This window comes from Trematomus bernacchii, unplaced genomic scaffold (genome assembly GCF_902827165.1).
Source record: "Trematomus bernacchii unplaced genomic scaffold, fTreBer1.1, whole genome shotgun sequence".
In the NCBI taxonomy this organism is placed as follows: domain Eukaryota; kingdom Metazoa; phylum Chordata; class Actinopteri; order Perciformes; family Nototheniidae; genus Trematomus; species Trematomus bernacchii.
The window spans coordinates 3601986-3628680 of NW_022987477.1; the positions used below are offsets into that span (position 1 = coordinate 3601986).

The window sequence follows — 26695 nt, forward strand, 5'->3', positions numbered from 1 at the left end:
TTGCCTCCCGACTCCAACAACGTATTTCTTTATTTGAGAGTGATATTGCACTTTAAAAATCTCTTAACATTTTCAGAATATCTTCAAATTAAGATCACTTTATTAATTCCTGAAGATGTAAAAGTTAATCGGATTACTGTTACATCATTTCTAAAAATAAGGGATTACTGGCAGGATTACAATGTTACTAAAAACCTAGTGTTAGTTGTAAAAGGATCAGATGTTCTCTCTTCTCTGTAAGCTGTACTGTTCTATAGGATAATACTTTAAGTGTGAATCTACACCTATACTGCTTGAATCTGTTTTATGGTTTTCACTTTCTTTGCTTCATTTGTTCTGTTTTTAATTCAGTAGGTGAACCTATATGTTCATAAAATAGTGTGTGTGAGCTTAACTGTGTGTATTAAACTAAAACGGAGCATTTTCTGTCGGCTCAGGGGCCTCATTTATAAACGTGGCGTATGCTCAATAGATGGCCGACGCCAACATTTATTTCCGTTGACACAGAGATACGTGTCAACATAATGCCATACATCTAAATATTACCTCTCATCGATCATATATGAAGAGTTCATTTTTGCAAAAATTGATAAAAGCCAGTTTTAAGATTAGGATTAATACCTAGATTGGATCACACAGGTTTAAATGGCTTAATGGCGAAAAGTAACAATGAAAACCGGAGTTGAGAAAAGTCAAACGTTTTTTATATGCACTGTATGGCATTGTAAAATCACAGTGGCTGGAAGGGAAGATATGAAAAGGCCTTAGAAGCTGAGATGTCACTGTTTTACTTCTGATAATCATTGTAGGATAGTTTAGATCAGGGGTGTCCAAACTAAAAGTAATGACTTAAGTATAATAAACTTCTTCTTGTCTTATATTGTACTTCTTAATATAGTAAAGTTGAAAACATGTTCTAACAAATATAAGTTGATAAGAAAAAAGCCCAATAACAAATTCACATAACAACCTTGAAATATACCCTTCATATTTCCTCTCATTATAAGTAATCTGAAGCTTCTGTTTTAAGGAATGAGCTGCCAACAAAATAAATGAAACCCTCTGGAGAGCTGTGATAGAGGCTGATTTTTTCTTACAGCATTTTCAAGTATCAAGAATAATTTACGTACATTGGATTGACTTTTCCAACTTATAACTTAATGTATGAGGCAAAATACCTCTAGTGAGTGGCCCAGCCCTTCTTTTTCTGTATGCGGCCCTCGGTGAAAAAAGTTTGGACACCCCTGGTTTAGATATACATATGGTGAATAGTGTGTTACCCGGCCACTCCTGTACACGTGGTGGCAGTATGCACCTTACAGCTGTTTGCTATGCAGCTTTCAACCCGAGAGAAGAAGAGGAAGATGAACTGTAGCGAACTCTAGCAAACCAAACCGGTCGTAGTGTCAGAAACATGGCGGCGTTCAGTAAATATGTGACAGGGAAGAACTCCTCCATAGCCGGCGGTATCCTGCTGGTTTTATACCTGCTGAAGCGCAGAAGAGGGACGCAGAAACGGAACGGGTGAGTAGGAGCAGTAAATAATGTTAGGGTTGGTTTTAAACGCAGAAATAGAGGTTTTCAGGTGAGTTTGGGACGGCTGTCGGGATGCTAATTAGCAGCTGCTAGCCCCTCCATTCTGACAGGTGACCTGCCAGGGGGAAACTCCTGGATTGACTTCCATGTTTTTCAATGAGCAGACGGCTCTTTCCTGCGCACTTTGGCCGCCTTGCTCACTGATCCGAGCAGCTCTAAAACAAGCACAACCGAGTCATTGTTCTGCAAAAACTCACTTTACAAGATGCCCATGCACACCCATTAACTGCCGATGTGTGTAACTTTGCATTACTTTGTTATTTCTCAATTATCACGTCTCTGTGTTGAGATTTAAATGTTTCCTTTGTTATTCTTTGTCCTCACGTTGCTCTAAGAAGGGATTATGTCGCCCGGACAGAATCGGTGCGCCAAAGTTCCTTAAAAAATAATAGTTTAAGTGTATCTTAGTAGAAAACGTTCCTGTTACAGTAAAAAAACAAGTTTAGAATTGTGATATGCAACCCTTTTTTCCGGCATAAAATATATGAAACACAATTTAAAAAAAGAAAGAAAGAAAATGCCAGTAGAAAATAGCCTAAGTTTAACAGAGGAATCCAGGATTGATCAAGGAGGCGTTCAATGACACAACTGTCCCTGAAGTTATGTAAACACTATATGTAATAGAACTGGAAACAGACAGAGGCACTGGTTAAATGATCTGTTATACAAAATAAATAAAACATAGAACTACTTCTTCACTGTTTTTTGGTCTGAAATCTTCTACAGGGCAAAAGCGTGTTCCGTAATACCAAACATACTAACATTGTACCTACTAGACATGGATAATCGTTGATGTAGTAAAAGGGACACTGTGTTCCTGCATTAAGACTGAATATACACACACACACACACACACACACACACACACATTCCTTAACTCATTCACTTATTTTAGTAGGTAATTAGATATTCTTTTGCACATTAAGTACAAATCTGGTTATACACATACAGTTGTGCAACTTCGCATTTGCTTTGCTTATCTTATTCGTCTTCTTGCTGCCTTTGTTGTTGCTACCTGTGGAAAAGTGTGAAATCATTTGCAGGGCTGTGTGTAGTTTCACTCGCATGTGTTTGTGCCCTTTCAAAGATGCTCACACACATATCATCTGATTAATTATGTTTCTCTTTGCAGTAAAAAAGGAGGCTCCGAAGTAGTACAGAACGAGGTAGGTCTAAAACATTTTCATGTGTGTCTGGAAAAGTGTCCATACATTTTGTCATCAATGGCAACCTGTAGTTGTATCACAGCCCACCCTTTGTTATATCTCTTCATTCAGAAAGATGGCAAAAAAGACCGAGCCGCTGTGGACAAAGTTTTCTTTGGCAGAATTTTCCAGATTCTGCGGATCATGGTACCCCAATTCTTCAGCATGGAGGTATGACATCGACCTGCTGTTCAGCTCGTAAAGTCTTTACCATAGATTAAACCAATTCTACAAATGAAACACTAAAAAGTCACCTGGTTTTCATAGAAGCTTTTAGCAAAATCAGAAAGTCCTAAATCTTGATCAGGCCTTTTTTTTGCGTGAACTGTCACAGTTTGTTCATGGCACGCTGTTTGCCGGGATTTTACTTTTGGGATGTTAGATGAATCCCAAAATAGAGCAGGTGATTTCAGATGAGATTTGTTGTTATAATGCCGGAAGCTTCACCTTCAAGCCTACCTAGAAGTTCGATTTTAAAACATTTTATACGATGCTAGGGTTAATACGAATTTAGAAATCCTTTATTAGTCCCAAAGCGGGGAAATGTACATCGTGACAGCAAAGGGGACAGATTTTATTGAACTAAATATCAAACGTACAGATGCAAGATATAAAATAAGTAGCAGCATTATAATAGATAGTGAAAAAAAAGTGGTGCACTCGCAGCCACTAGTAGCATTTTTGTAATTTGGCGAGAATTCAACATCAATCCAAGTGTCATTATGACTGGTGTACCTTTGGCACACTTGTATATCGGCTCCATAAGTCAAGGCCACAGCCACATGTTTCCTCTAGTCCAGTCTTATCCGATCAGTTCAGCAGATATGAGCGGAGTGAAGTGCAGCACGATTAAGGGTTTTATGATGTACGGGGTTTACCAACTATTATCTGTGCTTGTTGTCTTCCCCAAAGACTGGCTACCTCGCCTTAATCGCCGCCATGTTGGTGGCCAGGACCTACTGTGACGTATGGATGATCCAGAACGGCACCATGATCGAAAGGTCTGACTCTTATTACAAGTTTGAAACAGATTTTACAATTCAGTACCATAAAAACATATTGGGGATATCATGTTGTCACCGTCTAGAATCCATGTGAATGTTAAATAAATCCACAGCTGAGTGACAGGAGGAATATAAGCAGTTTATCTCCTTAAGTCCCATTGTAAAGTGTTTAAAAAGCTATTGTTCATATATTTCCATTGCTTTTTCTGTACAGTGGTGCAGGAATGAACCCGGAAATCTGTTAGCATATTACCATTTCAGTTTTCCCTCGTCTCAAAGTCGATGGTTTTTTGAACTTTTCCATTTTGGTTAGAAGCCTGAAATAAGGTCTGTGGTTAACACAAGCTGAAGATATTATCAAATGCTCTTGTACGACATTAGTAAATACCCCTCTGGTGAATACAAAAATGGTGATTGTTAACAAATGAAACTATGTGCGTAATCATGCCGAACATTTGCCATCTTAAGCTTAGCGGTGGTGTGAAGTCATGTGACCAGGCTCTAGCTTGTTTATAGCCTAACCACTTCTTGCAGTTGCATTTACACTTTAAAAAACAAAGTGGTGTTTACAGTATATGTTGAAACTGCTCTGAACTAAAGGGGTTAAGTATCATAAATGTGTGTTTGCCACAGAGCTTATTTTCTGAAATATTCAAAAATCCAATGGTAACATTCCACTAGCCTTTAGTCGAAGGGACGTTGCTTACTTCCTGGTCAGCCTACACAAATACATCCTTACTTCCCCTCTATTGCAGGAGCTGATAACTTTGTTTTGCTTCTCCACAGCGGTATTATAAGCAGAGACAGCGCTCTGTTCAAGAAGCACTTTTATTCCTACATTAAAGTCATACCCGCGGTAATCACAACATGTGCTTTGTAGAAGTGCTGTTTTTGAGTGTCGTGTTGTGCTTTCCCATCACTCTCTGTCTGAGGACTACATTTCCCTTCAAGCCATAACACCCCCCCCCCCCCCCCCCCCCCTGTGGATTATTAAATACATTTAGCATACAGTAGCTTTCTCATGGAGTGCCATTCACTTTGTGTGTTCAGTATTTTAACAAACTGAGTATATCTGAAACAGGACAGATGAGTAACCAAATCAGGAATAACTTAAATATTAAATAATGATTGCTAATTGGAGAATCCCTTCAGTCCATTACAAATGCCTTCCTAACAGAATAAAAAATATATATAATTCATCGATTCCAAGTCTAAAACTGACTTTATATACTGATTTAATTAGAAGGGTTAATGTAAGAGGATGTTTGACCCCACAGCTGTCTCACTATGGTCCAAAAAGTGAATATGCACAGAACTAGCATGAACAAGCATGAACTGAATGGTATTCCTGAGCTCTCCAGTGTCAGGACTCCACTGTTACTGTCTTTTTTTATTTGTTTTAAGCGGTCCATCAGAGCAGCATTGGTTCAAAAAGCAGAGTGAAGTGTATCGGGCCCAGTGTTTGTCCCTCTGACCCTCCTGTTTGCTCATCTCTGTGCATGTTGTGGTTGCAGTGCTATTATCGGCCGCTCGCCAAAAGAGTTCAAGACCTACTTGTTCAACTTTATCAAATTCATGCCAGCTGTAAGTTTATTATTATTTTTTAACTTGTCACAATCCTGAGGGCGATCTTAATTTCTATATATATTATTCTTTTCATACTGTTGCAAATTTTTGGCAGTTTAATTTTTTCACAGAGGAGACCTGACATGACAAACACTGACATTTCTGTCTTCCTGTGTATTTACTAACTTCCTGGTGATGGTGGATTATCTCATTCAATCATTTCACGCACTAAAAAAACCCTGTCATTTTGCATGATCATTAATTTGATTTAAACGTAAGCAAATATACCATTCCCCTCAATGTTAAGTGAAAAGGCTGGCTGTATTCTATATATCTTTAACTCTCAACACACATCATGATGTCAATGATTTTAGATGGTCTCGTAATACTTTTTAACTTCCATATTTATTATATATTTCTGAGCACTATGCCTTTAGCTCTTAAAACATTATTGTTGTGCATTTTTCCAGTTTTTATTTCTTAAATGACAGTCACTTCTCAAAAAGGAGGTATTTGCTGGGATGAGACTTTAGATACAAATACAATACTTCAGATTTGTTGATATTTAGAAAAATATAGATTATCTCCAGCCGAATATTTTAAATTGTAAATTTGCTCTTGTAAAATGATACTAATATTCTGCCTTTGCATGTTTCCTTCATTCCCTATCATCTGCTTCTAATTAAATATATAAAAAAGCTATCAGCATGAACAGTATACACCCTGTCACAGCTGTGCTTTAGCCAACAATGAGAGATGGATACATGTGTGTTTTGTGTGACTGGCTCATTTCAGATAGCCTTGGTGAACAACTTCCTGAAGTTGGGTCTATTCGAGCTGAAGCTGAGGTTCCGCGAGAGGCTCACCAAGAACTTATACGACCAGTACCTGCAGTAAGTACTGAGGAAACACCAACGCTGCTTTTAGATCTTTTACGTCATGCATCAGAGAATATTCTCTGGTTCCATGTAGTAGATAAACGACACATTTAACCCTCCTTTCAGACAGTCAGATTGTCTTGTCTTGTCCTGAAGTGTTATCAGTCAAATGCAATTGAGCAGATAACTGCAGTATGATGCCTTATTCTACAGGTGGTGCAAGAAGGGACAAGCAGTCATTATAATAAACCTTGACCTTTCACACACATCTGGAGGTTATGTGGCTGACTTGCTGTTATGTCACTAGTGTACGTTGTGTTTTCTCTGACTTCTGACCTTGTTTTCTGTCTCTTCAGGGGCTTCACCTACTACAAAATGGGAAACCTGGACAACCGGATAGCCAATCCAGACCAGCTGCTGACACAGGACGTGGAGAAGTTCTGCAACAGTGTGGTGGACCTTTACTCAAACCTCAGCAAGGTACCACGCTGTGCCAATGATCTAAGTCTTCATTCATGTTACACATATTTATGACCCCCCCCCCCCTACACACCTGGTGACACAGTTACTGACATTTTTTTTTTACAACTGTCCATCCTGGTTGGTTGTTCTACAGTTTACTCAAATGTACTCGCATACATAGTGTTTATACTGGTCTATAGCTTATTCATATTTATACTACTGTCTATAGCAACTATATTATACAGTCTAGTGCAGGGGTAGCCAACACGGTGCCCGCGGGCACTTGGTCGCCCGCAGAGGCAACGTGAGTCGCCCGCGGGGCATGTTCTAAAAATAGCTCGCCAAGCAAATCCAAAATGTATAAAATACACAAAACAAAAAAGGAAATGTAATTAAAAGAATCTACCCTATGCATAAACGAAACCTAAATCATAGCGAACTCTATCTACTTACTACAACTCTATATCTATCTAACACCCCTCCTGCCCCCACCCCCAAAATTAATATCTACCAATCACGTTCTTGCTTGATTTGCGGGACCAGCGTTGCAGTCTGGAAGAAAAGCAATGTGGCACCTCCCCGCTGATTTCCCTTCTGGCAGAATCTACACAACACATCAGCCCCATTGAGCAGCCTATCATGCAGCCTATACAACACATGGGGGGCAGAGTTTTACTCTGCGTGTTGCAACTTGCATATCTTTATTGCACTTGACGCACACACGCATGGCGTAATTTCCACCTGGGACAGGGGGGAAATGTCCCCGCTCTTTTCGAAATCCCGTTTGTGCCCCCCCACTTTAAAAATATGTTTATTCTTTTTTTTTTAATGCAAGCCGTCGATCGCCACGGAGGAGCTCACAGCCTCTGTGAGCGAGCGAGACTGAGAGAGAGAGAGAGAGAGAGCGAGCGAGAGAGCTAGGGAGAGAGGGAGAGAGAGCGAGAGAGCTGGGGGGGAGGGAGGGAGAGAGAGAGCTAGGGAGAGCATACCTTTATCTATTTAATATAGATAAAGTAAGAAATCATTCCAATGTGTATAGGACAGTAAAAAAAATCAAAAAACAGTTTGAAAGGGAAGTGATCAGTAAAATATGCATACATAAAAAGAAAGAATGCTAACTAGGTAACATAAGATAAGAATAAACCAGTTTAAATGATTTGTTATTGGTTGTGATCATATTCTAAAGATGTTTGGATTATTGAAAAGTATACAGCTCCCTTTCATCTGAGTGTTGAGAGCTGTATCCATCAATTCATCTGGTGCTCAAAGTGCTCCAGATTGATGCATTTCACTTCAACATTAAAAAATAATCTTCCTGGGGGTGCATGCCCCCCGACCCCCCTAGAGGAGGTGAGGACCCCCCTGGAGGAGGTGAGGCCCGTCCACCCCCAAATAAAGCAGGTTAAAATAATTAGATTGCATACATGTTCTTTTAGTAAACACTGCAAACGGGTCCCACAGACCCAAACAGCAAACAAAGGTTAAAGGTCAGCATATCATAATGTTAAAATGTGCTAAATATATACACTGCAAAAAAAGAAAAGAAAAGAGGAGTAAAAGTAGCCCCCGACTTGTTTTATTTTTTAAAAGTAGCCCTCACCCTAAAAAAGGTTGGTGACCCCTGGTCTAGTGTATTCATATTTTGTGCTAATGTTCAGAGTTTTGCTACGTATTAATACTTGTCATACTCTATATACCTTAACTTTTCATATCTGTCATATTTATACAAACTGTGAAAGTGCACCAGGTTTCATGCTTTTTAAGAAAAAGTAAACATCAGTTTCACATCTCTTGGAATCCTGGAAATTTCAGATGTTTTTGTTTGAATTACCTTTTCTCCATATGTCACATTGACACATTTAACTCCCACTATCAGGGGTATATTTGCACATTAGATATTTACTGAAGCTCCATGGAGGTTACATGGAGGCATTGAACACACCTTCCTGTGGCACTGAGGGCATTGTACCAGATCAACCCTGCAAATACTAAACTGAATGCAGGTTGGAAGTCCTTGAGCAACTCATGCATGATGATGATGATGATGATGATGATATGATATTAAAAAAGCAGTGCAGACCCCATGGATGAGAGGCAGAAAGCTAAAGTTGTAGGAAAATATGTCTGTATTATTTTCAAACCTTCTGTCCTGTCCGTCCTGCAGCCTCTGTTGGATATCTGTCTGTACATCTACAAGCTGACAACTGCCATCGGGGCTCAGGTAAGCGTGTTAAAACATCCAAACTAACCTTGTTGTACTGCTAAACAGGAAGTTGTTTCCACCTCCCTTCCCTCCTTTAGTTTAATTTATTTAAAAGTGTTGTTAATTTCTGTCTTTTGAGTCAACCTGATCCTAGATGTTGTTTTGTACATGTGAATTACATTTTATAATTCTCTCCCCAGGGCCCAACAGTGATGATGACCTACCTGCTGGTCTCAGGTATGTTCCTGACCAGAATGAGGCGGCCGATGGGAAAGATGACCGTCACGGAGCAGCGGTACGAAGGAGAGTACCGCTTCGTCAACTCTCGCCTCATCACTAACAGGTAAACACATCAACAACTACTCAAACCCAATAACTGTTCAGCAGTTACCTTCGACGCTACAGTGAGATGTCCTTCTTCTCTGCAGTGAGGAGATCGCCTTCTACAACGGGAACGAGAGGGAAAAGCAGACCATTCACAGCACTTTCAAGAAACTGGTGAGTAACACTTTATGTATCTTTTATCATTCATGCTCGAGTCAGGCATTAGCTTATTTCCATTTCCAGTTGGGATGTTTGAGTCTGTGTTTAGAGTAAGTCCTTGTTACTGTTTATTTTCCCCAACTTTAGAATATTGACAATTTTATATTTTCTTCCAGGTGGACCACTTGCATCAATTTATCTTCTTCCGCTTCTCCATGGGATTTGTGGACAGCATGATTGCCAAGTGTAAGTAGATATATCTCATCAAGATTAAGTGACTGTGAAAAAACAGCAACAGTGAGCAAGAAAAACACAGATTCATATGAAGAGATGATGACAATATATTTAAAATAGTAGTTAATTTTTAAAAGTGCAGTTATCATTAAGGGGTCATGGAAATCACAATTTGTTCATGGCCCTGAAAATGAGCACAATATGTGTCCTTCAATCTGTATATATGTATATCTATATGTGTTTCTTATGTTTCTACATGCTGTTCTCTCTCTCTGCAGATCTGGCCACTGTTGTGGGCTACCTGGTGGTGAGCCGTCCATTCCTCACCCCAGGACACTCCCGACATCTGACCAGCACACACTCTGAGCTGCTGGAGGTCAGAGAAATCACACACACACACACACACACACACACACACACTCACACCCACTCACACACTCAAACACACTCACCTTAGTAAGATAATGCACATTGACTTGCTATTCACATAGTTATCAGTGGCAATATATTGATATTTTGTGACAAGCAAACATGTAAATGGACTGTACTTATATAGCGCTTTATCCAGTCTTTAAGACCCCTCAAAGCGCTTTACATACTACATGTCATTCACCCATTCACACCCATTCACACAGAGCAGTGTACCTTACTCTAGGACCTAACATTCATACAGAGCAGTGTACCTTACTCTAGGACCTAACATTCACACACATTCACACACCGTTGCCCATGCCATCGGGAGCAACTCGGGGTTAAGTATCTTGCCCAAGGATACATCGACATGTTGGCTGCATGAGCTGGGATCGAACCCACAACCTTCTGGTTGAAAGAAGACCGCACTCCCTCGCAGCCACAGTCGCCCTGTGGAGAGTAATGCTGTGATAGATGTTGGCGCAAGTGTGGCTTTACATGTCAATACTTTTCTAACCAGTCAGTTCATCCAGCTGCATAAACACACATTAATGAAGTAGACAATGATACAAATGCCTTATCAAAGGATGCAGAAACACCAGTGGCTCCGGAGCAGAACAACACATATAAGAGTGCTCTATAGATGTTTTATAAAGGCTTTAATACATTAATATTTGGTGTAACGTGCTGCTGTTGGACCTCTGTAGGATTACTACCAGAGCGGCAGGATGCTCCTCAGACTGTCCCAGGCTCTGGGCCGGATCGTACTGGCCGGCCGAGAGATGACCCGCCTCTCAGGGTGAGTGTGAACAGAACAAAATAATAAGAACAACCACAAAAAGAAGTCTTGCCTCATAGATGTGTTATTCTACCATCTGAACATCCCTTTTAATACAGTTAAACAAATAGCCACTTATTCAGTGGGATGACTCAATTCTTCACTTCTCCCATCTCTAAAATGTATTAATTTCACTTTTGAATTTCTATTGCAATCTACTATTTCTGCCCTTTTTAAATAAATGTTTTGGTCGTTAATAGATGCTACAAGGAACAACATACTGTATATCAAATGATTGAGTAAGCGTTTTGAGGTGTGTGTTTATTCATATATTTGTCCCTCACAGATTCACATCCCGTATCACTGAGCTGATGAAAGTCCTGAAGGATCTCAATTCTGGCAAATATGTGCGCACCATGGTCTCCCAGAATGAGAAAGGTACACACCACTCCTGATATGGGACAGAAACTAATCTGATCTCAGGTAACTGGAGATTTGAGCAGCGAGAATAACTGACTTTTTTTTTAATTCCATCCTCTTTAGATTCAGACGCTTCCCAGAAGCTCGTCCTGGTGCCTGGAAGTGGAAATGTTATCAACAGAGACAACATCATCAAGTAGGTTTCTTATTCTATATCAGCATATTTGACTTCTTTCCATAAGAGCAGCTTTAAAACAACATTTGTGTGTTTTGCAGATTCGACCACACCCCACTAGCAACACCTAATGGAGACGTTTTGATCAAAGACCTCTCCTTTGAGGTATTATTCATCGCCATATCTTATCCAGACTGAGAACTAACACATTTGTTTGAAATATGGAGTATGGTTGCATGACTTTAATAAGACATCTTGTGTTTCTCTGCCCTCTGAAGGTGAGCTCCGGCACCAACGTGCTCGTGTGTGGACCAAACGGCTGTGGAAAGAGCTCTCTGTTCAGGGTGCTCGGAGAGGTGAGAGACAGAACATTTTCTTTGTAAAACACGTGTTCACCATGTGTTTCTTTTGTAAATAAAACGATGTGTGTGGGTTTTTTTTTTTTAAAGCTGTGGCCTCTGTTCGGAGGAAGTCTGACAAAACCAGAGAGAGGGAAACTCTTCTATGTTCCACAGGTAAAACATCTTCAATGTTCCACTGCTAACAACTTCATTTAACATATTATAGAGATTATTTATAAAAGATATCATCTATAATTACACTTAAAATAATAAAAAAACACATTTATGTACCGCTATCTCTATGTGCATGTTAGCTAATATTTACATTGTTCCCAACATGCAGTATACAGTATATGGAAATGACAATATGCAATGTCATTTTAGAATATTTAAATAGCAATATACCCCTGCTATAATCAATATATTACTTCTTAAAATGTAGTCCTAAAATACAATAAATTGCCTATTGAATTTTAAAACATTTTTTTTGTTTAACGGTATAATTATATCGCATGTTTAAGAGTAGTGTCTCTCATAGATCCAGTTTTGCATCTCAGACTGAATTAAAAACTGCATGTGTTTTGATTTATTCCTGCACATGTTGTGTTTCTGCAGAGACCCTACATGACTCTGGGCTCTCTGAGGGACCAGGTCATTTATCCTGACACGTATGAAGACCAGCAGAGGAAAGGCATCTCTGATCAGGTGGGACCCCACACACCTCACACACTCACTCCTGCTGTCTGTGTGTGCTTATAGTAACACACACCTTCTCACCTGTGTGTGTGTAGGTGCTGAAGGAGTACCTGGACAACGTGCAGCTGGGCCACATCCTGGACCGGGAGGGCAGCTGGGACTGTGTGCAGGACTGGATGGACGTGCTCAGTGGAGGGGAGAAGCAGAGGATGGCTGTAAGGACATGACACAGGGATTGATTTAAATTACTGAAAACACGCCGTCGTGTGTCGTATTTTCTATCTGATCATCCTGCTCAGGTGGTAGGGCCTCTCAAACTCGCACATAAAGTCGGTTTGCGGCTGAATTAATTGTTTTATTTAACTAATTTAATATTTGTATACAGACAAGGTACAAGAAGACATAGTAAGTTAAAGCGAGAGAGCACAAAGCATGGCTTAATACAAAAATCTAAGATAGTCCTCCTGTGAGATATATAACTACACATTAACTACAGTTTAAGGAGTGTGAATGAAACGGCCTATTTGATCCATCAGCACGGAGAATGATACAAAGTTTCAAGGCTTTTATTGCCATGTGTGCATAGATACAGTGTAGTTATGACTTGGGTCACAGGCTCCTCCAACAGAGCAACTCAATAAAACAGATATATCTATATATAGCGTTTTATACTTCCTCCTCAGTATTGACTGTGTGTTTCTGTTTGCAGATGGCCAGGCTGTTCTACCACAAGCCCCAGTTTGCCATCCTGGATGAGTGCACCAGTGCAGTGAGTGTGGATGTGGAGGACTTCATCTACAGCCACTGCAGGACGGTACGCACCAACAACACACCACACACACTAGGGCTGTGCGATTATGGCAAAAATCATAATCACGATTATTTTGGTCAATAATTGATATCACGATTATTAAATATGATTATTCATTGACTTTGAAAACATCCATTTATTGAACTTTTAAACAAATACAAATAATAATTTGAACAGTATCTTCTTAACTGTTGATTTCCCTGAACGTATAATTCAACTGAAAAACCAATACTAAAATAAATGATACATTTAAATAAATAATATCAAAATAATAAATACCAATCAACAAATATTTTGGAGCGCACTTCAACAAGCTACTAAACATATATAAATATGATAAATACAAATAAATTAGATCAAATATGTTGCAGTGCACTGTCACAACCTAGCAAAGCAAAATAATCGTTTTTTTCGATTATGTTGTTTTCGTAATTGTGGCAGGCCAAAATCGTAATTGCGATTAATTGCACAGCCCTAACACACACACACTATACATCTCTAGGAAACAACAATGTCTCGGTATAGAGGGGGATGCAGGGATGTTGATTTTTTTGAATGCTGCTAAAACTAATATACAGATATCCTCATTCCTGCACCACTCTTGTTAAAGCAGTGGGTGTTTCTCAATGTCGAGGAGGCTTGCTTGGTAGCACATGTACCTCCGAGTGAGTCCCTTCAGAAGCGAGGCAAGAATACCTCCTAGCCACGAAGAATGGAACAGGCTAGCAAGTGTGCAGGTGTGCGTCATATGAGAGGCCCCGCCTTACATTTTCCGCCAAAGATTTTGGAAATTGGTCCGTGCGCAAAGCATTGTGGGGATTTTAAGACCGCGGAGTCTACACATGTGCAGCCTCGAAATTTCCCGCAACGAAATACGCCGGCCTCGGTAGAATTCCAAGCATCCTGGACATTGGAGCAGTCCTTCGGCGGGACTCGATGACGTAGTATGCTTGAAATAGTGGCTCTGGAGCAGCCTTCCTCGACATTGAGAAACACCCAGTGACTCATTCATGTTGCAGTGAAAGGTTTCTAAATGAACAGGTGTGGATTTCTGTACTAGTTGTGTGTCCTTTGCTCCACAGGTGGGCATCACCTTGTTCACAGTGTCCCACAGAAAGTCTCTGTGGAAGCACCACGAGGTAAGAGCTGCGTTTCATTTGTGTTTTTACCACTTGACCAATGAAATCCTTTTATCGCCACAGACTCCTTTTACTCTTCTCTCCCTGCAGTCAGTCATTTTATATATCACACTTTGAAAATGAAATTATATAGCAAATATATATTGTTCAAAACGTTTATTTATACAGTGGTATCAAACTGAAACTGTAAGGTCAGCGCTACAAAGGTTATTTTGACTATTTCTTATTCTATATTGTGCATAGTATTTCTTTTAGAAGTTATGGGAAAACTTTTTTTATTGTAAAAACTTGAATTTTTACAATAAAATAGGGTATCAAAATCCAACTGTAGAAACAGCAGTCTTAAGTTTATTATTTTTTCATATTTTGTCTATTTCTATATCGTTTTTTTGTATACTTTGCATGGAAATGTCATTTTAAATATATGGGATCTTTTTCTTTCCCATATCTTATTTTTCCTTTCTCATAAATTCAACATTTCCGGGGCTTCTGTATCTGTTTGTTCTTGTTAAAACATGTCACACTTTAGTCTTTTTAACATTGAAATATGTCGTACTTCTTGTAACTGATTGATATATCTTACGTTTTCCTCTGTGCCCTGAAGTTTTACCTCCACATGGACGGCAGAGGGAACTACGAGTTCAAGCCCATCACAGAGGAAACCGTGGAGTTCGGCTCGTAACTGATCGCTGCTGTCCTCCCATAATGCACTGCTCTGATGAAACCAGTCCACTAATTCTTTGCACTCGAGACATTAGAAATAGCCGAAACCTAGAGAATACTAATCATTTGTGTTTCCTTTATCACCTTTTTGTTTGTTCTGTTATTTAAATCATCACTTTAGTCCTGTCTAATCATTTACATGTTCAGTGCGATATATGTAATTTATATGGTCGAGTGTATTTCACTAAAAAGTGGAAATACATTATATGGTTTTAATCGTCTCTGCAGTCATATCTGATAACAGTAACAGAGGTCAGCCTGTAGGGATAAGCTACATACCACAGCGGTCTTTAAGTCCCACAGTAACACAGATTTATGTTTGCACAGCGTTTGAGTTAACAAGGGAGTATTGTACGATTACTATTAGTTTAACTCCACAGCTGACAGAAGATAAGAGACGTGGAGGCTGGTTATAACTTTCTCAAAATAACAAAGGGACTGTTATTTCCAGAGAAAATATTACCTCGAAGTTTCACACTATTATGTTATGGTTAAAACGTAGTCATCCAAGGATAAATGGAGGTTAAAAAAAGGTCACGTAGGCTCCCTCCTCATTGTAGCTCTGTTCATTCCTGGCTCTTTTTCTCCCGGCCAAATGATGGGAAATAAAAGCCTCTTGGATATTCCGTAAAGTACAAAACTGTAATAATAAGATAATAAGACATGGAGATCATTTTAACCAGAAAACAAGGCTTGAACTTGAAACTCAAAAGACTGAATGTGAGCACCATATGGCATCTCAACCTCTGCTTCTGTAGCAACAGGACAACGTGCTCACTGGAACGCAATGAACTCTTTAGGTGGCAAAATGAATAACATGTCATCGAACCTCTGGATGATGTTTCTGTGTGGGGACAGGGACATATTGGTCACTCACAGTTCCTTCAGGAGAGTGTTGACAATACAGAATCACCAGGGCTCTCCTCTGAGACTCATGAACTCGTGATTTCGTATTTTCAACACTCCTCCTGTAATGTTCTGATGTGTGTGTGTGTGATTACCGTCGTATGAGGGTCCTGCATCAGGTCCATCCGTCACTCCAGAGTTGTGACATTTAGGGAGAATATCCGTTAATTTCACTGTGCAATGAGAATATGTTAAACGACATTTTGTATAGTTTAACTTTGATTTTGTGAATACACCGCTGACAAAGCCATTGTAGAAGTGCAGACTATTGTGGGAATGGAAGTAGGAAGCTATCATATATCATCCAGTTTATATCCCCTTGCTCCACATTAGAGCTCCAGCATGACTCGTGAATTCATAACGTGCATGAAGTGCCACGCCCTGATTTGATTGTGCTTCAAAGTCATGGACAGACTAATGATAAATAATATTAATAAATAGAACAATCTAATGAATAGAGCACTTACTGCGTAGTTTATTTTCAATGCCAACAGTTGATGAAAGGGTTAGTCAAGGTGTTTGCCTTTACCCACTATAGGGTCTTTTAGATCAAATCTGTATGATTGTAATTGTTGGAAACATTTTCTTTATTTGTTTTGCTCTTGACAGGTTGGACTGTAGTTTGAAAAACAATCAGCTAGTTTATGTTAGCTTAAACTACTGATCGAAAGACACACATTCTCATTTAATTATTAATCATTGTCCTCTTACTAAAAACTAATTGTTAACCTCTTCCATTTCCATTCAGTCAAAAATGTAATTCATGTTTTTAGGAGGTAGGATTAAACATTTTTGATTATCTGGGGACTGGGTCTAAAGTGCGATTATGGCGGCGCTGATACGTGAATATGCAGACAGTTCCCCGGCACTCACTTCCTCCTTCTACTGTAACTTTATTCTGAAAGTGTGAACATGTAAAGAAAGAGCCTCAGCTATGCCCATGGTTTTATATGGATGATAATGTTATGATCTCACTCTGCATTAAAATAACAAGATGATGAATAATTTATAAAAAAGGTCCTTCTTTATTTCTGTCTTTGGGGTTAGAGGTGAGAGAGATAAGAAGTGTGTCAATGATCGCTGGGAGTCTTGTAATCCAGAGGAGTCCTCCCTAATGTAGGTCAAAGGTTAACTCTAATGTTTCTTACATTTTCTCAGACAGGCAGGAAATATCAGATAACATTAATGTATGTGTATTTTTATCACCCTGGTCTGTTTATTTATTTATGTCATTGACTACAAGCTGAAATGCAGAGTTTAATGCTTTTAATTGCTGATTTGAAATAGCAAACACAGACGGCAGTCGTCTCATAAAACTCACATTAACTTCTTTTTAAATGTTATGTTGACTTTGCTGAGTCATAAAGTCACATCTCACATCTCTTAAACAATCTTTTGTGGATGACATTTTCAAAAAAACACAAATCGGTTTAAACAATCGTTGACATTTATTTTGTCATATCTCCGACAGAAAAAGCACAAACCTTCAGTTATTAGTCTTTTTAATGTCATTACATTATGACACATTTGTGAAAGGTCAACTATTATTCATGAAAGTGTGGTAGTAGTTCACAGAGAAATTCAAACAAGTTCAATTTTCTGCAGATTAAATATTTGCACGATTTCTCTCAAAAATATAAATCTGTATTGTTCATTCACATTCGTTTTCATAATCCAGGCAGGGAACGATTCCCAGAAGGCGCTTCATATCTTGGAGAATCCTTCACTGAAGTGAGGGTTTAAAGGCAGCAGAACAGTGTAGGAAGTCAGTCTTTTATTTGGAAATCAAGTGTCCTCCCGTGGTTCAAATATACATTCACACAGAGGCTCTTTTTCTTCTATAAGGCAGCTTTTTGGTTCTCAGCCCTCTTGTAACTTTGTGATCCTTGAGGTTCTTCTAAGGCCCCTTTTAGGTGCCCATATCCGAGTACCACAGGTGCTAGATCAGGAAATACAAGTCCATTGTACGTATTCCTGTGTCAAGCCCACCGCATCTGAAGAATCGTGACAACATCAACCTTTAAACATTAGAAACAACGTCCTTTTCATCCAGAACCAACTCTGGTCCAAAATCAGGTAAGTGTTCCTTCCAGGCTTTTATATTATATATATATATATATTATACATTCTTCACGAGAAAACATTTTCATAACCGAGTTCCTGAAATAACAGCAGATTCATCCTTACTGTGAGGAGTCACAAACCCTTCCTGAAGACACTAAAAGCATTTTGTTTTGCAGTTCCTATACATCTCAGCATGTACACTCAAAGTCAAATATACATATAAAGTGTTTTTTCTGTCCAAAGCTCTTATTGAAACTCTAAGAAGCTAAAGTTCCTCGGCAGTGTGTAGCGGTGTGCCTGTTTGATCTGTTAGTATTAGCTTTAGGTGATGCTCCATGTGGTTTCGGTTGGTTCTCAGGTTATCTGAGAGCCCGTCGGGGGGGCTGACGGTCCGTTGGTTCCTCCGACAGTCAGAGGGCTGCTCTCGTTCAGGTGGCTGTCTGCTGACGAGTCTGAAAGAAGAGAGAAAAGGTTTAAGGATAAGACAATGAAGGAGCAAAGGTAATAACGTTATTTAAAACAAGTTATCTTAGATATAGTACCCATCATACTACCTACTATTATATTATTAAATTGTATTATAGATCCACTGTATCAAATAGTTCTAATAAAAACAGTCCTGCGATGAATCCTAACGTCATATAATGTTATGATTTAATTAAGGTTCCCCTAAGCGTATGGTAATTTTGGAAGGTAGATGTATTGTGGTGCTTTTTAATTTCACTGCATTAAGCTGATCAATGATTTATTTTACATATGTTCTCTTTTCTTATATCAATGAGGATTTATTAAAAATGACAAGTTGTACACTTCTGTAATAAGTTCATTTTAGCATAACACTATTATGGCAGGGAGCTTAAGTTATGATCTTAAGTTATTCTCTGGCTCCATCTAGTGTCTGGTTTGGGTGCAAGTGATATTTTAAAATAGTTTTGACTGACCTTTGACTAAATGCAACTCTGTCACAGCCTCAGGGTCCTTTCTGCTTTTTGAGGGAACTCCTAAGAACAGATTGGAGACACAATGAGTGTAACAATGACAATTATTACGTTTTATTTCACAGAAACGAATGCACATTCTTAGAAAACGCTCATTAGTTGTAACTGGTTAAACTGGTGTGAGTGTGCACTGAAGTCCATCTTTACCTTTCACCTTCAGGTAGGCCAGCATGCCGGCCAGAGCGACAACCAGCAACGCAACCACCAGGCCGACAATCCACCAATAGGAGGGCTTGTCTGCAGTCGTCCGATCAACTGCACACAGGTGACAAATACGGATTCAAACATTTATAAATAAAGTGCTGTGATATATGCATGAACAAGAAGCATTGTTGCATGCATATAGGTGGGCGAGCTCTTTTAAATTATTTTCTGATTTATCTGATTTGCTTTTACTTAATTCAAGAGGTGGTTGGTTCACCTGAATTAAAAACCCTTCCTATACTTAATAAATCCTGAACCTGGACTGGATTCATGCAAGGAAAATGAAATAGGAAACAGAACCAACAGTTTATTCCTTCAAATTATAAGTCTGGTAAATTATATGCTATAAATCAGAGTGATAACTTACTGGAGCACAACATATGGATTAATCCGCCCCTGAAAGTAGTCCCGACATTATGCACGACAATTTCCTCCTGTCTGTTTGATATAAATTACAGAGTTTGGTTACAACGGTGTGTGTCCTCACCATCATAGTTGTCGATGGCGACTTCAGTGCGCTCGGTGTGTGTGATGTACGGCATGGAGAACACACAGGTGTAGCTGCCCGTGTGCTGCAGGTGTTTGGGGTCCATCAGTCGCAGGGACCCGTCTCCAAACGGCACCGCGTACCCGTCCAGCTCCACGTGGTTGTCCCAGGGCCTCAGGGAGACGCTGTTCCCCGACTGGCTGTCGTAGGTGAGGATGAGGGAGGTGTCCTCTCCGTTGGTGAAGCTCCAGTGGAGGAAGGGCTTGTTCAGGTAAGGAGGGGCGTGGCAGGGGATGGTCAGGTCCCTCCCTTCAGTTCCTCTTATTTCTAACAGAGAGCAAAAGACAAATATTCATTTATGTTCATTTCTTGAATGACTCTAATTTCCTTGGAGAACAAATTTGCAAATTAGTATTTTTTCGCCCTGAGTTGTGTCTGCAGGAGGGCATCCATTAACACATTAAACCCTAAATTAGAACATATTTGTACCCCTTTCCCTGAGTGAGGCGGTCCAGGACGGCCCCCCATAGGAAGTTGTGACTTTACAGATGTAGATGAGGTTGGGTTGTCCATTCAGCCTCTTGAGGCGGCTGTCGACAGAGTACAGCCCCTGTTTGTCGGCTCTCATGCGTGTGACCGGTCGGAGGTCCTCGAAAGTGGGGGGTTCGGTCGCCCAGGATACACGAGGAGGAGGGTAGACATCACGAACGCTGCACTTCATCTCCTCATAGCCGCTGAGCCTGGACAGCACCAGAGACAGTCCTCTGATGGGTGCTACACACACAAACACACACAAAGGCACTCACAGCATGCTGAAATGTTTCCCCGCAGCCCCATGATAGAGTCTAAATGCCAAGGCCCAATATAGCCTGACATCATCCTCACGCAGATAACATTTGAGCTCTGTTAACACATACTACCACTAACAGTTCTTACAAACATTGGAAATACTGTTTTTAAAACCTCAAAAGTACCCTAACGTCCCACTCATCATTACAGAGGCTTTATAGAGTTTGGTAGTAAACAAATACTGGCACTGACATCTGTGCGCAGAAAGAATTAAAGTCATTTTGAAGAAATGATACACTTGAAATTCAGAATAAAAGCAGGAATTATAGAACAGGACTACAGCCATGCAGGCGCCTTTTGGAGTCTTTAGGTAAACGCTGAAGTTCACCATTTTAGTTTAGCATGTTAGAATGCTAATATTGTCACAAAGTAACTGATGCTGATGGGAATGTAGTTGATTTGGTACTTTGCAATTAAAGTACTGGGAAAAGACACTTTTATGATACCCAATGTCTAAAATACCCAATATCTAAAATGTAAGCCGATTATTGCACATTCCTGTTGTAGCCTATATGTGTCAGACTGCAATAAATGTTTGGTGTGAATGTTTTATGCATCCTATTTTAACTCACCTTCCACCTTCACGATGACCTTCGCGTTGTGTTCGCTACTGGAGGTGTGCACGTGACACCTGTACGTGCCTCGGTCCTTGAGGCCACTCCTCATGAGGATGAGCGTGGCGTTACCGCGCGCCACCAAGTGAGGGAAGATGGCCGCGCGGCCCTCGAACTGTTCGTGCTTAAAGTGCTCCTCGCTGCTGTCGTTGTCATCTTTTTCTTCACGTTCAAACTTGTAGACCACCACTTCCTGTTTGAACCACTCAATGGTCTCCTCGCTGCCCGGCGGGAAGCTGCAGGGGAGCACGCACTCTCCAGACACCGAGCACGTGACTATGATATCTGAAACAAGACGAGGTGAGTTAAGGTGTGTTTCAGTTCAAATTCATAATAAGTACATTTACTCAATTACTGTACTTTTGTAATACTCTGGTACTTCTACTTTTACAAAAGTACATTATCTTCCTTCTCCCACCTCTGAATTCTTGTTCTTATATGAGTGAGGAGGTTGTCAAACAGTACTGATTAAGACCATGCTGGGCCCCTTTTGCAAGAAATTGTTTACAGTGAAAGTCCATTATGGTATAGGCCTACATACATTTCCCAGCCCCTGATATCACCCTTATGATAAACATGTTGTGCGTTGTGGAGATATTTCCTTCTGCTTACAGTAAAACTCAAGGAATGAACCTCTGTTATCATAGTTTACATGAAAAACATCTCACAGCTCATACAACCCAAACCAAAATCCCCCTTTAGCACGCATAATTCTCACCACAAATACACAAAGAGACTTTGTATACCGGGTATATCTATAGAATTAGGCCAGTACTGGATCATAACATATACGAATATCATAAGGTAATATTAAAAGAAAGTTGGCCTAACTATATTTGTACAAGATAGAGGCGGTGAAGTACAGTATTGGCCTCAGAGATATGGTATGGTAGAAGGAGAAGTAGCACAGAGTATATCAATATTGTAGTTAAGTAACATTTAGGATACTGATGAAAGAAAACTTTTAAATGGGAATACAGAATGCCAAACAAAAAAACACACAGAACCAAAGTGACGGTTCATGTCGTTAATCTCTGTGGTTTTAAAATGACACACATGATGTGTGACAAGAATTATTCACCCCCGACTTTCCTTTATTGCCACACATCCAGGGCGGAGGTGTGCAGTGACTCATGATTAACAGAAAACAATAAATCACCGGTATTACAAATATCTTCTAATAATCCAGCGTGGGATTGACCTCCATCTGATTTGACATGGAATGACCCACCAGTCACACCATACTTTCATGACTAGAGTGCACTTTTTACCAGCTGTCAGATTACATAACACCTATTACCAACACCCAAGATTATTCCTGTTGAAAATCTAATTCCCACACTCGTGTCCCTGACAGGTCTTTTCAGGACGACAATTAGAACACGCTTAAAGCCAAAACTGGCACCAGATTGTTGGTATAGTGCCGTATTGTTGGTGTTTGTACGCCACTTGTTGAGAGCATGACAGCTACTGGCGTGACAGCTGATGAATAACTGGAAGATTAATTGTTACTTAATCGCCTGATTGCTTCTTTCAGCACCTTCCACGCCTCATTCTTCTACCGTGTTATGACTGACGTCTTCCAGCTCATGCTCACAGCTGTTTCCCTCATGTCTCAAGGCTTTGTAATGTCTGTCCCACCTGCAGGATGTTCCAAAGCAGCCACCGGTTTACCTGCCAGGTGACAGTCGGATCCTGTCACTCGGTAACGTGACATGCTGTGTCCTTGTGGAAAGTCTTTTAAACAATCCGACGAGCAAACCGGGAAATGCTCAAAGATAGTCAAAACAAATGGGACACACTCACTTCAAACGCGCAGTTATTTAATAGAATAAACATTATCCAATCTAGTTATGCACTTTAACTGATAATCAAGCAGATGAATAGTTTTACATGAGATTACAGTGATAGCACAATCTTGATAACTTTGCAGCCCTCTCTCTCTGTGAACCCTTTCAGCGCTAACAGCTAGCAAACAGCTTCAAAAGACATTACAGGTACAAAAGCTGATAAATGCATCTTTGTCCTAACAAAATGACTCATTGATATTCTAGTAATTAGTGATAGAGAGATTCATCAAAATGCATATGCACGTCTTTCTCTTGACCTTCTTGTGCAAGCATTTCCAGATCTAAAGTATCAAAGAAACATTTAATGAGACACGGATGATAGCTGCAGAATCTAGAAACTTGTATATGCTACATATGTTCACAAATACAGGCACTGAAGTAGAAGATAAATATAGATTGCAGGGATGTTCTGAATTGTTCCAAGTTCTTCTTCAGTCTGTGTGTCTATCTTTCCCTCCCCCCCCATTATGTTCCATGTCTCAGCAGTGAAGCAGATCTTTAAAACTAAGACCAGACAGGCTTTTACTTGAATACCAGCTGTTACACTGCTGTTCCGCTTTCTGTGGTGGAACAATATTTCCATCCTGAGTTAATACCTGACGTCAGGATTTCATGTCGGGGAAAAAGTTTGCGTAAGCCACATGAGTCATTTAGGACAGTTTTCAGATTTCAGACAACTTTTAGATAGAGAGATTTTTTTGCATTTTCTTCTACATACTTGAGTATCAGGTTTTGTAAAAAGACCTGTTTAATCCCTGTGAACCCTGCTTACAGAAACCGCTGGACAAAGAGGCGTTTGTCTCCTACCTGGGGTTTTGTCCGGCGAGGCGAAGCTGAGACAGAGGAGGAAACAGGCCCAGGTGTGTATGGCTGACATGATTTCCCTTCAGCTACACGCATGCAAGACACAGAACTTGCAGACAGCTTTCAATCCATGCTTCCTTTTTCTGTGGCGATGCAAGCGATGTTTTTTTTGTCCTTCTGGCAGGTTTTTTCCTTGGATCTCTCTGGGTGGTTTGGCATCACACACACACACACACATACACACACACAAGGAAAAAGGAAGAGAGGAGCATAATTAGAGGCACATTCCAGATGGACACAGGGAGACACACAGTGTGAACGTGACCGAACATGTGCAGAGGAGAATTCAGGTTTGATCCTCTGCCTTCCTTCTCAAAACTCCCTTTTCATCACCAAAGAATAACAATGAGATTTGCAGGTGAAGCACTCATTCTTCCGCCACACCCTCCTTAAACCTGTAAGCCTTTTTCTTTTTATCTCCGTCACACCTATCTGGTGTATCTTATCCTCCACATCTTTCGCGTGGTTTGATAGCGTGAAGGTAAAGGGTACATCTTTTCAAGCACAATACATTCTTATCTTTACGCTATCTTAACCTTTCAAAACAAACGGATGAACTTGGTACCATTCCTCGAAATGGGACCTGCTTGACCTCTACTAAAGATGTCAATCAGTCCTAACAGATAAGGCAGGTTACTACTGTTTGCAGACTGAGAGAATAGGTTTCGGGATGTTCGTTGGCAGGAGGTGAGCCAGGCGTGCAGCCGCTGACAGATTCAGGAATGTGTTTACCTTGGATCCTTCCAGCATTAGAGCTGGGCACAATACTCTCTTTAAGGGTTGCACACTACAGGAACAGAACATTATTTCTGATTAAGTCTTCATTGCTTTTCCGTTGGCTGTCGAAGAAAGGGCAGCACTTGGATTTTATCCAAATAATTCCTCTTGGTAACAGAGCCAATGGCTGAGCATGGCAGCGCTAAAGGAGAAGTGTGTTTTGCTTTGTTGCTTATGTCCTTCAACAAAACATGTTTGCCCATTTTTCTCAAAGAGTTGACAGATAACCTTTGTCCCTTCTGAACAAAAAGACTACACCTTTGGAGTGCAGACAGTTTCAGTTAAGAGTATCGATGCAAAAGTGCACGAAAACACAGATATCAATACATTTCATGACTTTGACGCCAAAATCATTTGACTTTTCAGGGTCGAATGAGGTGAAGCGAGGCATGTTTACCTCCCAGAGGACATCTCATTGTTCTATGTGCTTAACATTTAAGTGCATACAGCAAAAAGTGAAGTGCAGAAGAATAGAATCAAATCTGCCTCTGCTTCTGTGAAATACAATTTTCTGAATTTATAACACAATTAGACACTAAGTATAACTCTTTTAGTTTTACCTCATTAATGCCAGATTTTTCAAACCTTACATTAAAATGGATAAATCACATTTGTTTTAAAACACCAAGTCAATGAACTGTTCACTTGTGCCTCCTCCCATACATATAATCATACCTTAACATTTTCTCTGTCGCTATTATTGATATTTGTATTAGACATTATTAAAACACCTCGGTACACTCACATCTTATCTTAAAATCAATGTTCAATCTGCTGCCACTAAATCAACCGTAACACATTATTCTCTATTAATAACACTGATTAATTATTAAGACACTAACAATAACTCTTTGATCCCTGGCGCTGTTATCAAAACCTCACTGTGATTGATATTACTATAAAAATCTATGCAGCATGCAGAGATCAATATATAGAATAAAGTGGAATAAATCATGACATGAGTCAATACACACTTTGCAGTGACACACGTTGCTCACAGGAACTCTATTTAACCTCTTATTGTGTATTAAAAACAAGTGTATTAGTTAATAAGGCGGTAAGAATAACTAGAAAACAAACACTAACACCTTAAATTCATTCTGCTTTCCAGCCCACATGGCTTTGAAAGACGCTGCATTTCATCAACATGCATTTAAAATGTACAAAATATTTTATATATTGAAGCATCTTTCATCAAAGCTCCACTTATTAAAGTTTGTGGCTAACCAGCTCAATACTTTTTGGACGTTTCTTTGCATCTTCAGAACTTCATCATCACTTAAAACTGCATCTAAAAACGTTGTGAATAACCTTATTTTAGCTGCTGACTCAGAAATGATCAGTTTGAGTTCTTCTTGACCTTAAACTGCTCCCTTAGTTGGTATCTTAAGTAGTTTTCCTAAAATACCATTGTATATATTGAATACATTGAAAGCAATAACTTACAGGAGCTCCTGGATATCCTCAGTAAAACCTCTCCTGAAGTCTCTAAAAGCCAACTTTGTATAGACCTGATATATCTCCCAGAGTTTCTACAGGACTCAAATCAGTGCCATCTGTCAATGACGTGCCGGGAAATGTGAGTGAAAGCTGAAAAAACACTTACAGTGACTCAGCAGCAGCTCCGCTTCAGATGAAAAAAATTGAGGAAGAGGATCCGAGCCTGTTGCTCCCTCAGGCTGACTGAGTTTTACCCTGACTGGATCAACAGGTTATTTAGAGAATAGGCAGCACACACACAAACATATCACCACACACATGGCTCTGCAGGGAGGTCGCTCGTCACACACACACCCTCTGAATGGGTGGAGTTTGGTTCTGATTGGCAAACACACACACACACACACACACACACACACACACACACACACACACACACACACACACACACACACACAACGAAGTCAGGGTTTGCGCGGCAGCTCCATCAAATGTCAGTGGGGTTTGCTTTCAAAGA

At 39.9% G+C, this 26695-nt stretch overlaps 2 protein-coding genes across 4 annotated transcripts; one reads left to right on the forward strand and one right to left on the reverse strand.

Moving 5' to 3' along the window:
• The first annotated feature begins 1332 nt into the window (after positions 1 to 1332).
• abcd3a (ATP-binding cassette, sub-family D (ALD), member 3a) lies at positions 1333 to 17033 on the forward strand. 2 transcript variants are annotated; one of them, XM_034145913.1, is made up of 23 exons: positions 1333 to 1524; positions 2729 to 2762; positions 2874 to 2972; positions 3714 to 3802; positions 4592 to 4661; positions 6167 to 6264; positions 6606 to 6729; positions 8876 to 8932; positions 9115 to 9257; positions 9343 to 9412; positions 9574 to 9643; positions 9910 to 10007; positions 10750 to 10841; positions 11167 to 11258; positions 11364 to 11436; positions 11517 to 11580; positions 11694 to 11771; positions 11865 to 11930; positions 12372 to 12461; positions 12548 to 12667; positions 13162 to 13266; positions 14346 to 14402; positions 15007 to 17033. In XM_034145913.1, exons 1-23 carry the CDS (start codon positions 1415 to 1417, stop codon positions 15082 to 15084), a joined length of 1977 nt encoding a protein of 658 aa, XP_034001804.1. In that variant the 5' UTR covers positions 1333 to 1414; the 3' UTR covers positions 15085 to 17033. The 2 variants fall into 2 exon arrangements, with proteins under 2 accessions (XP_034001804.1, XP_034001799.1); XM_034145908.1 differs by lacking the exon at positions 4592 to 4661 and adding an exon at positions 5320 to 5389.
• Positions 17034 to 17456: 423 nt separating this feature from the next.
• On the reverse strand, positions 17457 to 26485 carry LOC117494919 (programmed cell death 1 ligand 1-like). Of its 2 annotated transcripts, none has more exons than XM_034145921.1 (8): positions 26345 to 26485; positions 23905 to 24104; positions 21206 to 21532; positions 20274 to 20558; positions 19785 to 20111; positions 19241 to 19348; positions 19037 to 19096; positions 17457 to 18547 (listed from the first exon to the last, which is right to left on the reverse strand). In XM_034145921.1, the coding sequence occupies exons 2-8, from the start codon at positions 23972 to 23974 to the stop codon at positions 18450 to 18452; spliced, it is 1275 nt and encodes a 424-aa protein (XP_034001812.1). In that variant the 5' UTR covers positions 23975 to 24104; positions 26345 to 26485; the 3' UTR covers positions 17457 to 18449. The 2 variants fall into 2 exon arrangements, with proteins under 2 accessions (XP_034001812.1, XP_034001822.1); XM_034145931.1 differs by lacking the exon at positions 26345 to 26485 and adding an exon at positions 26185 to 26309.
• Positions 26486 to 26695: the final 210 nt, after the last annotated feature.

What these genes read in the sequence shown, in the direction of transcription:
- abcd3a (XM_034145913.1), top strand. Translation starts at nt 1,415, where the DNA reads ATGGCGGCGTTCAGTAAATATGTGACAGGGAAGAACTCCTCCATAGCC. An exon ending in AACGGCACCATGATCGAAAG is followed by an intron (nt 3,803 to 4,591) that starts GTCTGACTCTTA and finishes GCTTCTCCACAG; the next exon opens with CGGTATTATAAGCAGAGACA. An exon ending in CACACTCTGAGCTGCTGGAG is followed by an intron (nt 10,008 to 10,749) that starts GTCAGAGAAATC and finishes GGACCTCTGTAG; the next exon opens with GATTACTACCAGAGCGGCAG.
- LOC117494919 (XM_034145921.1), bottom strand. Translation starts at nt 23,974, where the DNA reads ATGTCAGCCATACACACCTGGGCCTGTTTCCTCCTCTGTCTCAGCTTC. An exon ending in CGCCTCACTCAGGGAAAGGG is followed by an intron (nt 20,112 to 20,273) that starts GTACAAATATGT and finishes GCTCTCTGTTAG; the next exon opens with AAATAAGAGGAACTGAAGGG. An exon ending in CGCCATCGACAACTATGATG is followed by an intron (nt 19,349 to 19,784) that starts GTGAGGACACAC and finishes ACCTGTGTGCAG; the next exon opens with TTGATCGGACGACTGCAGAC.